We start from the raw sequence: 14,901 nt of genomic DNA, 5'->3' as shown, positions 1-14,901 counted from the left end.
GTTATATCAACAGCATCCATCATATGTAGTGTCTAGATGTACCTTCCCTAAAGAAGTAGCGGCTGATTACCGTTCTAGCTTCTAGGTTTTAGTCCTGAGTATATCAAAGAACGCCTCCTGCGGTAGTTCCACGCTTCCGATCCGCTTCATCCGCTTCTTGCCCTCCTTCTGGTTCACGAGGTGCTTTAACTTCCGCTCGTAATGTCCTGGCCACACAAGTGCACACCACACGGGGGCCGTTAAATCAGTAAAAAAATCGACGGCGGCAGGAGCATACGCACCCCCGTAAAGCCCTGCCGTCACGTCAGCGCGGAGCGCCGACAGCGTCTCGCGCGCAACAATCCGTCTCCCGACGGCCGCCTGGATAGGCACCTCGAACAATTGCCGCGGTATCACCTTGTCTGAATACATGAATGCTCAGCCCCGCCATTCACATGCAATCTGGATTCGGGAGAGCGGAACCGCACGCACGCAATTTTTTCACCCACGCTCTCCCAACTTCTTGTTCCACGGTGCGGTGTACGATCAGGGCTAGGGCATCAACGGGCTTGTTGTTCAACAGGAACACCATCTGCGCCCACGGTCAGCCTCATCAGTCGGAAACACCTCACTAGCGTGGCAAACCTTGACCATATTACTCCGCTGGTACCCCGCATCCTCGTAGCTACAATCAAAGAAATCATCAGCGCGGCACTCGCGCCGGTCTCACGTTCGGGTCTCACTCAAAGCTGGCAAATCCCGAGCTACGGCTCTTGAGCCTGTCAAAGAAGTCCGACACAATCTCTGTAAGCGGGATCGTACACGTCAGTATCGCGCGCGACGATGCCATCCCGGACACATCCAGGTATTTCACGTCGAGGTTCTCCGCGCGGTGCTGGTAGCAGAGGTCCATCATGTCCCCGAGATATTCTGTGGACGGCGCGGCTCATCAACGGTCAAACGCAATTTGAACGTGCAGAGAGGAGAACGCACCTTGCGGGGAGATGATGGACGCTTTGACGATGGGTTCCTGGATCTCCCTTACTCTGGCGGCGACATCGGTAACGTCCGGAAAATCAGTCGGGTTACTGACTGTTACGGTTCGGTCCCAGTAGACAACTGCAAACGCCGACAGGAAATCAGCATCCATGCGTTAGCAACGACCGACGAAACGTATAATACCTTTGTATGGGACGGTGGGCGCCGTGATGATGATATTTGCATCATACTCGTCCTCGAGCCGCTGACGGAAAACATCCATATGTAGCGTGCCGAGGAATCCCAGCCGGCAGCCTTGGCCGAGCGCCGTCGACGATTCCCGAGTTACCTCCACACTACGGTCTGTAAGCGTTAGCTGTAGGGACCTGTCAGCCGCCGTCCGGAAGGAGCGAACCATCAACAAGCGCACCCTCTTGATTGATTCCTCCAGCTTCGGGAAGTCGTTGCTGTCTATCGGGTATATGCCCGCGTACACCATGGCCTTCGCGGGCTTGAACCCAGGCATCGGCTCCACGGGCTCTCCCACACGGTGCAAGGTGTCCCCGATGTGTGCTGTTTCAACTCGGGTGGTCAGCATGTGTACCACGCGCCTGCGGGAGCGGGCCGCCCAACAGACCTTCAGAGGATTCCTTCATGTTGCAAGCGACGTAACCAACCTGGCCTGGGCGCAAACTCGCTGTCGGGATTTCCTCCGGATGCATAATACCCAAATCTACAACTTCGTACTTTTTACGCGTATGGCAAGACGCGATTTTATCCCCTGGAAACGCAAGGTTTGGCGCTGAGTCCCAAGTAAGGCTAGCTCGGGCTTACCTTTGCGCAATATGCCGCTCTGTATGTTAACCAACGAGATGACGCCACGATAGCGGTCATATCTGAAAAATGTCAGCGGTTCAATTGAGTTGAACGGCCACAGACATAGAACATACGAGGAATCAAATAGGAAGGCCTTCAGTGGGGCAGAAAATTCTCCTGTGGGCGGCGGTATTCGGTCTATGATCGCTTGCAGTACAGCTTCCACACCCTTTCCTGTCTTAGCAGATATGGGGATACATTCAGCAGGATCTATGCCAAAGGTTGACTCCATCTGGGCAGCAATGATCTCCGGCTGTGCTGCAGGAAGGTCAATCTATTCAGTGCTTGGTCAGGAGGGACAATGACTTTTATCCAAAGCATATAGCTCATTACCTTATTGAGAACAGGGATAATTTTGAGACCCCGGTCTCGTGCGACATGAAAAACAGATATGGACTGCGCCTGGATGCCTTGTGTTGCGTCTACGAGCAGCAAAGCACCCTGACAGGCGGCTAGAGAGCGAGATACCTCCCACGCAAAGTCGACATGTCCCTAGTCGTCGGCATTAGTGGAGAATCTTGGCCTATGTGACCGAGGTACACACGGGAGTGTCAATCAGGTTAAGCAGGTATTGGTGCCCGGCATTTTTTAGCGTCATGCTGAGGGAGAGTCAGTATGGTAGATGGCAGCGTCAATGTATATTTACCTAGCGGTCTGGGCCTTCACTGGCTCCTCAGATTAGTACATCGTGCTGCTTTCAACGGTGAGGCAGCAGACCTGTGATGCCTCGTTCTCGCTCCACCTTCAGCTTGTCGAGAACCTGCTGATTTGCACCCTTCTGCTTCTTTTCAATTGTACCTGTGAGCTAGAGCAGGCGTTACAAATTGCTAGCTCTGACACTAAGTGCGGCCAAACCTCAAGTAGCCTTCGTCGTGTGAAATGTCATCGACTGTAAAGTCCTTTAGGGAGATGACGCACCTGTCCGCCAGAGTGGATTTACCATGGTCTTATTTTCAGGTTATGTTGTCAGCAAAATCAGTACGACTGTGTGCGCCTGGCGAATGCGTACCGATGTGGGCAATTATCGAGAAATTACTGCATCTCTTTCAGTTTTAATAGAGACAGAATTATTGCGCCCGCCCATACCGTATCATGTCACAAGGGAAGTCTTCCATTTTGATATGCTTTCGAGAGGGGCCATGGCAGGTCAGCGTGGTTGTGAACTCTCTCGTAGCGTGAGGTAGACCATTCCGGGATCGGAGTACATGTTTCGAGTGTCGCTCGAACAGCCCCAGGCACGAGACGCGCCACGTTTGAAGCATCACCCACTTGCTACGCGTCTCCCCGGCGTAGTACAAGTGAATGTGAATGCAACAACTATGAATGTAGCATAAAGTCAACCCAGCGAGCTGGACGCAGAGAGTGAAGGCGACCGGACCCGACAGCTTGGAATGTCATTCTGCTTAGTCAGCAATATAGTCCGCGGCCCTGTTGCCGCATCTTCGATTGCGGAGTGCAGTTGCACCTGCACCAAACCTGCACCCACACGTTCCTCTCAACGCGGAGACCACCTTCAGACTCGTCATGTCCCTCGCAGATGCATCAGAGGCCCGCAAATCGCGTCTTATTGCCCTTAGAAAGCGGAAAGCCGGCGAAGATGTTGATGGGGACAAGTGAGTGAACTCATAGCCGTCACGGCACAAGCCAACCGTTCACATGCAGTGAGGCCACCCAGCCGGTCATCAAGCATCGACTTTTTGATCCAGAGAGCCGTACTCTGAAGAAACGGACTCAAGATGACGATGTCACAATGGAGGATACTGTAGAGAAGAAAGTCGACGGTCTTGCAGAGGCAATCATCTCAGAGGACAAGGAACGGAGGGCACAGGACCTTGTATGTGAGCGAGACATTTTCAGCACGCATTGTGGCCTACTTCTCCGCAGGATTTATTCAACATTGCGCCCAAACGTCCAAATTGGGACTTGAAACGCGAGATGGAGAAAAAGCTCGCGAAGCTAGAACGGAGAACGCAGGAGGCGATACATACCCTCATACGTAGGTCGTCATTACCTTTCTAAGGCCTATACCTGACATTGTGGCTACAGGACAACGTTTGTCCGCGCAAAAAGGACAATCAGACGACATCGTAGGCGCCATGAGAGCGCAAGAAAGAGCGGGTCAAGCAGAAGGCGATGATTCCGACGAAGATATCTGATTATGACTTTTCGCAGCACATTACCGGTTATTGTACGTTATAATGTAATCTATGTTGTAGCATTTTCAGTGATTTCCCTACTAGTAACCTCCGAGGATCTGTCAATACATCCGGTACCGAGAAGACACGGTATGTCGAAAGTTGACATCATGTATTAGTTGAGTCAGACTGCCCGCAGCCTATCGATATGTGGCGTTCAATGGAGGTCTCTAGTCTCTGGGTCCCGACTAGATGGGTCGTGAATTTAACATCTGTATCATCCTCTCGTCTTCTGCTGCACGAGGTGCTGCTGGTCGAGGATTACGGTCCGACTGAGGCGGCGCGAGCATGCGGTCACCCGAGCCACTGCGTATCGCGCTGCCTGAAGGGCCAGCTGATGCTTGTGACGGCGGCGGTGGACTGACGCCGAGCGCTGTATCAGGGTTCCTTGTCCGAGTCTTCCCACTACGGTAGACGCCCAGTGGCACGCTCAAAGAGCACAGCGTCGGATCACGGTCGACGGTTGGAATGTTGGGAAGGTCAGCGTAGGTGAAATAAGCGGTGAGATGCCATTTGCGCGGTCTTGCGTTAGGCGCAGGTAGCACCCACGCTGAATAGGCCTGCTTGACCAGGCCCGTGGGATGATGGTCACTTCGGTCGAAGTGGGACTGCGCTGACGAAGACCAGGTACGTGAAGGTCCTTCGACGAAGCGGTACGTCGACCTGAAAAACAAGGCCGTCTACATTTGAGCATCGGTCGTGATGTGGGGCCGTGCCTTTGTCGAATAACTTACTGTGACGTCTGACCACTTGCATTCGCAGTATCATCGCCGGAGAGCTTCTCATCGTAAAACAAATATGGCTGACGGTGCCGGTCAGTGGTCAGAAAACCACTCGCCACATGTAAATACGGAAATTACCTCGCGCATGCGGGACTGACTCCAGATCCGTCCATCGGTCCACCTTTTGAGCCCAGTCTCTTCCTCGCTTTCCTCCCAGACGAAGACGGAACCCGAGGTGATATATCTGGTTCTCTCCACCTCGTTGAGTCGGCGGTTCACCGGCTTCATTAATCCCCGACGGACTGCTTCGAAGATTATATGGGCATCCCGCATGTCACGGAGATGAAGCCGTGGGTGGGTAGGCTTCTGGACGTCGTGGACCGGCTCGTAGAACATAGCGGTCTGAAAATAACAGCTGATGACGTCGATGGTAAGTGAGAAAAGGCGCGAACTACGAGGGCGGGTGTTTACGGCTTCCAGCTGATACTGTCGTCTTTTATGCTTCCAGTGGCTGTGGTACGAGCAAATTGCGGTATGAAAAGCGAATGGAGCGCAAGGTTCCTCAAGCTGAAACGTCATTTGACTGTCTAAGGGTTGCCGTATATTAGACGACGTCGACACCAATTGGTTACACTGTCTAGTGGCATTACGAAATTTGGGTGCCATCGTAGATTGTTGGAACTTCACCGTCAGTACGCGGCTAGTTTCGCGCTAGGGATTTGGCGGAGTCATCAGTACTTTTGCGAGGTCTAGTTTGAGGTACTGCGCGCTCTTCAGGAACACGCTTCCTTTGTTACATCTCACGCTATGACTGGTGGTTTGCAGTGTCTTCCGAACCGCCCATGCCTGGCAACGTCCGCAATTGCTACTCCCGTCGTTTGCATCAGTTGATTCGGCGACTGCTGCAGTCAACTGATTGGTATGTTGGAATCCACCCGTTCCACTGGCTAAGCATCCTGACGCGTTGTCCTTTCCAGAAGCGGTCCAGGCTGTTAGATTTCGTCGAAGTCAGGCATGCGAACCTCTATCTCCATGAGATCTTCGCGGTGCCGTGAGCATGTATTTCTGTTCTATATTGGAACGGCGTCTACCGCCGCCCGGGGATGAGGGTCTTTTGGGAGCTCGCCATGCTTCCACCGATTAAACCGGATGAAACTCCGACAAGTTGAGTCCCAGATGGAAATTAAGTTTGGCCTTGACTATGTCTGGAAATATGACATCCAAAAGATAAGGATGGGAAGAACGATCGTGTCCCCGCGCGTATGAAGCAGGATCAAGGCACTTGCTGTGTCTTCAATTTGGGCCTAGTGCGAGACTACGCCGATTGATCTTGCCAATTAAAGCGCCTGGCTGCCACTCGGTGAGCCAACTTTGACAACGTGTTCCGTGTTCTGGTGCCCTCTTATAGTAACGGCGGGTCATGAGAACGGCTAGGCCCTCATTCGGACATGAAATAGGTCGCCGTGAAGGAAAGCGGCATGGACAGTACCAGAGCATTCCAATGAGACTCGATTCGCGGAAATTAGTGCCCTTTCGTGTGTTCAGGCTGTGTGATCGATTCGGAAAAAGAGTGAATGTCGCTAAGAATAGCAAGATACTCAACATATTGCTGTTTCTGTTCAAATTACGACGGATGCGGGAGCTCAAGTGGGATCACGCCACTTCGCACCACACAGCCTGAGTGTACTTACTGTTAGTCTGCATTCTTAGGAAGGAGCCAATCGCTGACCGTGAGAACCTACACGTGCCCATAGGCGCCGAGACGGCGGTGATCCCAGTCGGCGAGAGTGTTCGTCCGCCGGACAGAGTCGCGAGAACGGCGCCCGACTTCCTTGCTCTCAATCCTCATCATGCTAGACGTAGATCAACAGGGTACCCTCATTCCAAGCCTTGTGCAACTTTGTCAGAGAAGTGAGCTACGGAGATCTGTGGAATCCATTCAGGTCCTGATCCATCCTTGCAGTCGCGGCCAATCACGCGGATAGTATGTGTAGCGGCGGTCGTGCACTGAAATACCCTGACCATAGACCGGTTGACTTCAGGTATACACAGCATAGGCGATGGCCGCCGCTACGATCTGCTCAAGCCTATCCTCGGGAATTGCTCCCCGGAGACCCTGCTTCGAATCGAACAATCAAATCCGGTCGGTATCGTTCGCTAGAATGTGAGCCCTGCGTCTTATAAGGTTTCTCTCCGCCTAGGAAATTGAAGAGAATAACAATGGTAGGCGCAAATGCCTCAGTTGGCTTGCGCGCTCATTCATCAATCTAGAACTATGGGAGAGGTTATGCTTCCGAACATATCCTATAGCCGCTGAGCAATTCCGCTCTGACACAGTTGAAGAGCCAGGATCATGGCGAGAACAGTTTTTCGTGAGTACAGTCACAAGATCTCTTGTAGCACTTTCTCACTGTCGTACTCTGATGCCAGTTGCTGCGTGAGATGGAAACAAAACGATTCGAACAATTAGGGACACGTTTAAGGACCATTAGGCAAGAAGAGGTAGAACGCAAGAAAGAAACTCAAATCAAACTTACGGATAAGTTACCCGCAAGTAAACGAGCTCGTACATGTGCGTGCATTTGCTGTAGTGATCCTAAAACATTAGTCGTGCTGAAACGTTTCCCATCTAAGGGGGTGCATATCAACCTAAGACACTGCTTCAGAAGACCAGGTCGGATGCTGCGCGACTACAGAAAGGAATCTATGGTACACGCCTTATTCCGCCAATGCACACTACGAAGACTTGGCGTGCTACCTCATCAGGTGCTAGTATCAAGCCTGCGCTACATCCAACAACATCTACTGCCTCGTCAAGTTCAACCCGTCCCGGTAGCCGCGTGACTGTCACCAGTGTATCGATACGCCAGCCTATTGCCAAGACAAGACCCAGCATAACAACTGTATTATCAGATACCAAGTTGTCCTCGTCCTCGACAGAGTCCCACACCGTATCTAGTCCCCCTGCTGTCGACGATACATGTTCGTCGACAACTCTACCAACACAGACATCGCCATGTTCAGATGTTTCCGCCCCACCGAAACGTCCTTCGTTGGGGAGAAAGGATCCCATGGCTGCTTTGTTCATGCCAAAACATCGTGCACATTCACAACGACCCTCTCAGGTAGTGGGTTCTCGTACTGTAAGCTCCCGGACTTAGAACGTATCGAGGGCACTCGGTCTGCTCCTGTTGATGAATCTAATCTCGCTCGATCTTCTTTCTTACCCGCGTTGCATCAGTATCACGACATTCAGTAACGCTGGATGTACTTCTATCATCTCCCGAGGAAAGTTGTCACCAGTAGAATACCAATTAGATGTTGTAATCATTACGACCCTTTTGTGTCACTTACTCAGTACACATTCTGCTTGTTCAGTCAAGCTTCATAGCGCTGGACAATCTCATCATGCCCGTGTAGCCGAGAGTGATGTTTGAAATTGGACGACTATAGGTGTCGACTGCTCGAGCAACCTCACTATACCCCCACACAGTTGGATGACAGACGTAGGTATTTACGGTGAATTTACACCGTAACGAACATACCGGGCCTCCACTCCAAAGACCGATCTGAGTCGCCGTCATCGATCGGGAATTTTAGCGTGTATGCAATGTCGGGGACCATCGGCATTTATTTATAATACTAAACCCGAGCGGGAGAAGGCCGATCGCACAGGTCGTCCCAGCGGATCAAACGAGGCTGGAAACTTACAGTTCTATATTGCGAGACACTGCCCGGTCTCTTTGCGTCTCATGCCAGCCAATGGATGCATAGGGTAAGGTCCCACAGTCTTAAGAGTTTAGGACTTACGTGTAGGTTTGTGACTCAGGAATCATCAACATGACGGGCCAGACGGACGCCCGTCTCGAACACACCCTGTTTCGTACCCCTTACGGTTACTTGTGTCCCACAGGATCACCAGCCGACGCCGAAGTCCACACCATGTAAGTGCAGATGGACTGCGGGCATTGGCCTGCGCAGCCAGACAGTTCTGCTCCTTGGTAAGTATCCGTTCGAGCCGCGGACAAATACCCTGTCAATGTCAGAACACTGCCTCTTGACTGGTCGATGTTGTCCGTAAATTCCCTCGCATTCAACCGATATCAACCGGTCAGTGGGGCCCGCCGTTCGGGTGCACAAATGTTATATGTCAAGAGACCCACTGTGCCTTCGTCTAGGCCAGGGGCCAGGGCCTACAGGTGCGCGCGGTGGATGATGTCTCTGGAGGCCCCTGGAGCCAAATGCCAGAGCAGCTAGTCAGGGAACACTTACAAAGCATATTGACAGAACCTACTCACATCGGGGAAGACTGCCATATATATCCGCGAGTCGCAAAGGACTAGAACAGTCCAATATATCGTATTCGAGAATAGATGTCGTACGCCAGCCAGGGCGAGGGGTGAGGAATTCGGAGCGCATGATGAGGCCAGTCCTTTACTGACAATTCGCAGGGTAGCAGTGGCACTTCCTGCCAATGCGAGGTGATGAACGTATGTTTATTCGACAAGTACGGCCGTACTCTGCCGCAACAGTTGTCCGTTACTTGATCCTGGAAGTTCCTTGCGCTCTACGACCTGCATTGTCATGCGCTTGCATCGGTCTCAAGGGCCTGGTCTCTTTAGCAGGAGCACCACTAGTTGGGCCCTATCTGATACATTTATCAGAACGTCTCCCGGCGTAGGACGGCGCCAGAGTGATGGGATAACAGGGATGTCTCTGGCCACGCTGGACGTGCCGTAACAATTTAAAGTTAGACATGTGCACACAAATGAAGTGGGGAAATACGAAACTTCCGCGTTCGCGCAAATTCCAAATAGCATGAACAAACTTTGCCTAGGCGTGCTTCTATTGCCGAAGGAGATGGACTTTGGACACCTCGAGGACGATCGTAGCTAGCTTGGATGGAGCCACGGCACCAGTTGCGACACGATAGGCGGCTAAAGTGACATTCCTCACTACGGCCGCTCCCTCGCGCTCGCTGTGCGGTCCGAGCGGAAAAGGGAGCAATCTGGGCCGCTTCTGTTCGAATTTGCGGTACGAGACTAACTGCTTCAGAGTTCATACTTCCGCAATAGGGATTTTTCTAGTCCCCACCGCTTGGACGCCAGTCAATTTGTCTCAGCAAAGAGAACCGCTTGCAGTGGTTGCTTGAAAGGCATAGAGCTGCGGCATTGAGTGGGCCAGGCGGCGGCAGCGACTCCTGACTAGAGATCACTATGAGTAAGATGGTCAGTGTATTCTGATCTCGGTTGAGATCACACGACCAAGTCTGTGTTTCGTAGCCTCCGGGACCGTCTCCTATCTATACCTACTCATTAGTTCAAGTCAGCAGTTGAGTCATTATGAAGAAAGTTGACTTAGCACTGAAGTCTTGAAGTTTAAGTTCTTACGCCACCGGTGCCGCACTTCGGACATTTCCGTAGACACATCAAATGACATTTATCTCCGATTACTATGAGTGCGTGGTATACGTTCCATCCCGTGGCCTATTTCTTCAGGCGATTGCAACGACTGTCGTCAATCATTCCAGTCTGGACAAACTTTGAAGTGCGCTGTGTGGTTCCCTCAGGCTCGCCGATTTCAGCCAGGTCGAGTCTTAACCCTCGCACCTTTCCAAGTCACACTGCCAACGCGGTCCCGTGATCGCGATGCGTTGAGTGACAGACGCGTTTATAAAAGTCAAAAACATGATTTGAGTATTCATCAACTGTACATATACTATTCAAGTGTTATACATTCTATATGCAACGACAGATGTGGGATGCAAATGATTAGGGACGTGAGCGGAGGAACTGCGATCGTGCGTAAATGGACGGAAAGTGAAGAGAATCCAATGGTGACAACATGTCAATATGCTGATGGTGACTTGAAGCTGGTCATATGCATACTCATAGGGCAATTGACGATGCGCCAACGTCGGATCCGCTTCCTGCTCTGTACCCATCCCATCGCTCGCGGCCCTTGCCCTTACCGTTCTCCAACTCCGGCAACGCATATTCGGCGATGCGGGAGTTTGGATGTGCAGCGGTCGATGGTGGCGCCTCCCATATCCGAATAGTCTTGTCATCTGAGCATGACGCGAACATGCGTTCATTTCGAGGATTCCAGGCCACCGAGTTGACGCTGCCGGCACCGTGCCCGGTCAACGCTTCAAGTAGTGTTCCAGAGTCCCTGTGCCAGACGTATATGATGCCATCTGCGAAGGTTAAAAGTTAGAACGAATAAGTAGATTACGGGCGTAGCCTATCAGGCAATGCAGACCTTCACTGCCACTGGCGATAAAGGCGCCATCCACACCTCCAAAGCAGCTTCGGATGACATGGCGTGATTGTTTATGGCCAACGTACTTCTTCACCAACCGCTCCGTCTCGAGGTCCCATAGATGGATTTCCTAATAAAGTCTGTCAGCTTGGCACTTGCGTTGGTAAGTGGAAGATGCGTACAGATGGTGGCTCGCTGTCTGATGCAGGCGCACGATTGATCAATGCATATTTGGAGTCACCCGAGACCTTCACGCTCGACAGCTCGCCTTCGAGTGGAATGAACCTGGTATGCACACAATCATTACGTCACTCGGGGCTCATTCCGTCAATGCGGGACTCACATTTCCGGCTCCTTGGTTGCAAGGTCATATACAATAGCGCGGTTCTCAGAAGAGGGCTTGGCGTTCGCGGGAGGGCCACCCTCGGGTGGTGTCGTAGTCCCGACAGGCACTGTCGGCGATGTCTCGTACATACCGACAACAATGAGCCGCGTCATATCAGGCATGACGGCCAGGTCGGTGACACGGACAGGGCAAGGTGTCCAAGTATGGACTGACCGGCCGTTAGAGTCCTGCAAGTCATCGATGTGAGCAGACTCCAGTTTGGAAAATGGTGCACACCGACCCAGAATATGATCTTGCGGTCAAGCCCACCAGATATGAAGCCCGAGTTGTCGGGGAGCCATGTGAGAGCCGCCACAACATCGGTGTGCTGAGTAAGCGTTTCCTTGCACACACCCGTCTGCGACGCTATCAGTACTGCCTGGTGTTCTACTTAGAGCACCTCGACTTGCCTTCGAGTTCCACAACTTGATTATATTCTCAGATGCCGTAAGTAATATTGAGTCGTCCAGCGACCAAGCCACACAGCCGACCGAGAACATATGCTCCCTGAGGATGATTTGCGGCGACAACTCTCGAGTCGATGGATCTTTGTCGTACTGCGAATAGTTCGTTCAGGACCTCCGGTGACTAGAAAACACCCTTGGTGTACGGCCTGCATGAAGGCATGACTTACCTCGACCCGCCAGATGATCGCCGTCTTGTCCCTGCCCACGCTTGCGAGGTAATTCCCGCTATGACTCCATGCGATGTTCCAGACCTCGTCTGTATGAACCTCCAAGATAGCAGTCGTGACCTGAGGGAACGCATTCCTGTCGCAGATGTGGTCCGCGTACAGTGAAAATGTTCGCGAGTCCAGGGGCGCGTTGTGATATAAACATTGACTCTGCTGCCATGCGCGGGCTTGATCTAGTAGTGTAGCGAACCGTCGCTGTGGAATCATGACGGAGGAGGGAATATATCCTGCAAGAGAAGATATGAGTGATATGAGCAAGGAGTGGATTATAGCTCGCAGCTTGCTGACTTTGGAGGCTGAGGAGCAGTTGTCGCCGAGAGTTACCCGATGCCCCATCCCAGTTCGCACGTTGTCTTAAGTCCTCCGGATTCGAGCACATGATGAGACTGCGACGTAACGGATTAACGATGTGTGGTTTGCGGCGGTGGCACTTTGAATGCGCGCACAACTAGACACATACCTCGATAAAGCGTGCAGTTGATCTGGGTCCGTGCTCAAACGAGCAAGCTCGCGGCGGAGCACCTGTAGTGCTGTGGTTGTCCTGCCCGCCTCTAATAATTCTAGGTATTTCTGTTGGCTGATCAAGAATTTGGCATCCTACAAGCAAGAGAAATCAGCACAGCACGAGCGATTGTGTCAGAACCATAATCACCCAGAGTTCGTCCTCTTCGGTGGCACCGAGCCGCACCAACGCAGCATGAGCGTTGCTCCAATCTGCCTCCAATATGCATCTCCGGAATTCCGACACTTCCGGAGTCTCCATTGTATACCCTGACTCTGCCTCCAGCGTGGCTGCAGACTCGCTAACATTTGACAATGAGACAAATTCAACGAGGGATCGCTGATTACGCACATATACCCGACATCCCGCAAGCTCTGTATGACCAATCTGATGTACTCCTCCCTGTCGACATGTGAGTCGTCGTAGAGGGTCGACCCCGGCAGTGCGACCTGCCGGATAGATGTGTCGCGTTTCTTCAATTTAAGACCATCGACACCGTTCAGCACAGGCGACTTCGACGATCCGTTGACATGTGGTTTGCTATAGCCATTGGTTTTGCTCGCGATTCCGTTGTGTCCATTGGTAGGCCCCATTATATACGATGGGCCCGCCTCAGAAGTCGAGTCTGTCTCAGACGGGAAAGAGGAGTCATGGTCTGCATCTGAACGCCTCATGATTGCAGTATCGGCAATAAGAGAAAAGGACGAATCTCCGGGCAACAGAGCGCGTTCAATAGATGTCAGCGAGGTCGACGCGGAGGAGCTCTGGCTGCCAATCCTTTGCCGTTTACGAACACGACTGAGCTCCGGGTCAACTTCTGCAGAGTAGTCAGCCGCAGAGGACGTGCGCGGGATACCGGAGGACGGGTGAAGGTAAGACAAAGGGGTGGAACTTGAGGACGCGATGGGGGCCGGAGACTCGGGGTCGCCTTCCTCAAGTTCTGACCTGGAGCGGACGGCAGGGACTAAGCTAGGCGTCGAGAGCGATGGCCTCCCTGGCGTACTGCTCAATGTGTCGGACGTCAAAGAGGCAGGGGTGGTGAGACGAGTGTCCAGGGCTTGCGACTGGTGCGGCTCGGTAACCCGCGACGGACTGCGCTCGCTGAGTGAATCAATGGTGACGACGATTGTTGCAATGGGGGCTATACAATGGCGAGCAGTGCTGTTCTGCAAAGCAGAGCACCAGGAGTTAGAGATGAAAGGAGGCTCAGGGCAAGTGTGATTGCGGCATGTCAACACCAGGCTGCCGCTGAGTGCAGCTCTCGGTACTCTCTCTCCTCATTACGGCCACGCGCTCGGCAAGGTCACTTTTCCCAACCATTACATTTCCGTACACTCAGCTCTCAGAGCATTTGTCTCTCGCCGTCTGAACTTGCTAGCCATCACCCGCGATGCGGTGCAAGTCGCTCCAACTGAATTATCCAGCACTAGCCAGCGCCACGGCCACGGCCACAGGGACAGCGGGCGGGCATCAGTGCGAAGCTCGTCTCAGCCTGCCTCCATCGATTAATGCACAGGCCATATCTACGCCTTCCCCACATTATGCGGTCCGACCAGGGCATCTCACTGACATGAACCGTTATCTGGCCCCGGATTTCGCCTGACTTCAGCCTGGTCGTATGAGCAGTCTTCGCGTGTCTGACACGGTTCAGGCATGCCCACAGCAGCAGCAGTTGACACGCGTTTCAACATCGCGATTTATCACACATCACGGTAAGAGTTATAGGTGAGAATCGTCTTTTCCTATATGTATAGTCAAATGCGGTTTTGAGCAAGTCTCGCTGCGGATGTAGAATCTTACCGGTGAGTTCGTCCGATACGGCAGGAGCTACGTCTATCTGACAAACTGATCGGTGTCGTAGATGGTAATTGGAAGACATTTCCTGTGCTTTGGATCTACTTGTCTCATCTCCCAGTCAGAATTGCGCTATCAATATCAGATATGGGGGATAGCCATTGTATACATGATCTGCTGTCCGAACGTTGGATGCCAAGTCATGCGCATCAGCAGTTACGGCCTGTCTGTCTTCCCTTCTGAGTGCGTTCGCACTACCTCACAGCTTGCGGGACTGGAAGCACGAACACGAGAGCACGGGATGCAGTTCAAGACGCCCTGCTTTGCTTCTGACGCCCATGCATGCTGCCCTTTTGAACCTCGCTGGTTAAGCCCCTCACCGCCTGGTGAGCTACTATTGATACTCTTGTCACCCCTTTACACCGTGACGTCCAGCCGGCTGCTGCGTACTTATGCGAACAGTCTTGTCCGAGCATCATGGGATATGAGAGTTGTCTGTCTCTCACACGCGCTCC

The 14,901-nt window shown here is 52.5% G+C and overlaps 5 protein-coding genes across 5 annotated transcripts; 2 read left to right on the top strand and 3 right to left on the bottom strand.

The window, feature by feature from the left end:
- Positions 1-81: 81 nt before the first annotated feature.
- Positions 82-2,776, bottom strand: POSPLADRAFT_1134019 (hypothetical protein; the record flags this gene model as incomplete). The annotated part of the gene is made up of 16 exons (XM_024484425.1): positions 82-206; positions 282-401; positions 472-571; positions 625-664; positions 723-909; positions 973-1,098; positions 1,162-1,333; positions 1,388-1,530; positions 1,595-1,738; positions 1,792-1,853; positions 1,908-2,107; positions 2,167-2,325; positions 2,378-2,432; positions 2,480-2,498; positions 2,551-2,631; positions 2,752-2,776. 16 exons carry the CDS (start codon positions 2,774-2,776, stop codon positions 82-84), a joined length of 1,758 nt encoding a protein of 585 aa, XP_024342144.1.
- Positions 2,777-3,357: 581 nt separating this feature from the next.
- On the top strand, positions 3,358-3,989 carry POSPLADRAFT_1032137 (hypothetical protein; the record flags this gene model as incomplete). The annotated part of the gene is made up of 4 exons (XM_024476829.1): positions 3,358-3,446; positions 3,496-3,667; positions 3,718-3,829; positions 3,880-3,989. 4 exons carry the CDS (start codon positions 3,358-3,360, stop codon positions 3,987-3,989), a joined length of 483 nt encoding a protein of 160 aa, XP_024342143.1.
- A 227-nt stretch (positions 3,990-4,216) lies between these two features.
- Positions 4,217-5,146, bottom strand: POSPLADRAFT_1044734 (hypothetical protein; the record flags this gene model as incomplete). Its single annotated transcript, XM_024478594.1, has 3 exons — positions 4,217-4,691; positions 4,763-4,830; positions 4,889-5,146. The coding sequence occupies 3 exons, from the start codon at positions 5,144-5,146 to the stop codon at positions 4,217-4,219; spliced, it is 801 nt and encodes a 266-aa protein (XP_024342142.1).
- A 1,453-nt stretch (positions 5,147-6,599) lies between these two features.
- Positions 6,600-8,175, top strand: POSPLADRAFT_1065201 (hypothetical protein; the record flags this gene model as incomplete). Its single annotated transcript, XM_024481915.1, has 7 exons — positions 6,600-6,661; positions 6,714-6,734; positions 6,793-6,893; positions 6,952-6,973; positions 7,022-7,122; positions 7,181-7,322; positions 7,385-8,175. Coding segments are annotated over 7 exons (976 nt in total), but the record flags the coding sequence as incomplete, so codon positions are not given.
- Positions 8,176-10,426: 2,251 nt separating this feature from the next.
- On the bottom strand, positions 10,427-13,185 carry POSPLADRAFT_1179030 (hypothetical protein; the record flags this gene model as incomplete). Its single annotated transcript, XM_024488636.1, has 12 exons — positions 10,427-10,946; positions 11,012-11,141; positions 11,194-11,296; positions 11,355-11,584; positions 11,638-11,754; positions 11,807-11,953; positions 12,031-12,166; positions 12,234-12,243; positions 12,379-12,476; positions 12,551-12,687; positions 12,743-12,893; positions 12,944-13,185. The coding sequence occupies 12 exons, from the start codon at positions 13,183-13,185 to the stop codon at positions 10,639-10,641; spliced, it is 1,809 nt and encodes a 602-aa protein (XP_024342140.1). The 3' UTR covers positions 10,427-10,638.
- Positions 13,186-14,901: the final 1,716 nt, after the last annotated feature.

The sequence above is a fragment of the Postia placenta genome, assembly GCF_002117355.1.
Source record: "Postia placenta MAD-698-R-SB12 unplaced genomic scaffold POSPLAscaffold_3, whole genome shotgun sequence".
NCBI classification, from domain to species: domain Eukaryota; kingdom Fungi; phylum Basidiomycota; class Agaricomycetes; order Polyporales; family Adustoporiaceae; genus Rhodonia; species Rhodonia placenta.
The sequence above is the reverse complement of the archived record's forward strand: the minus strand, read 5'-3'. Positions and strand labels throughout refer to the sequence as shown.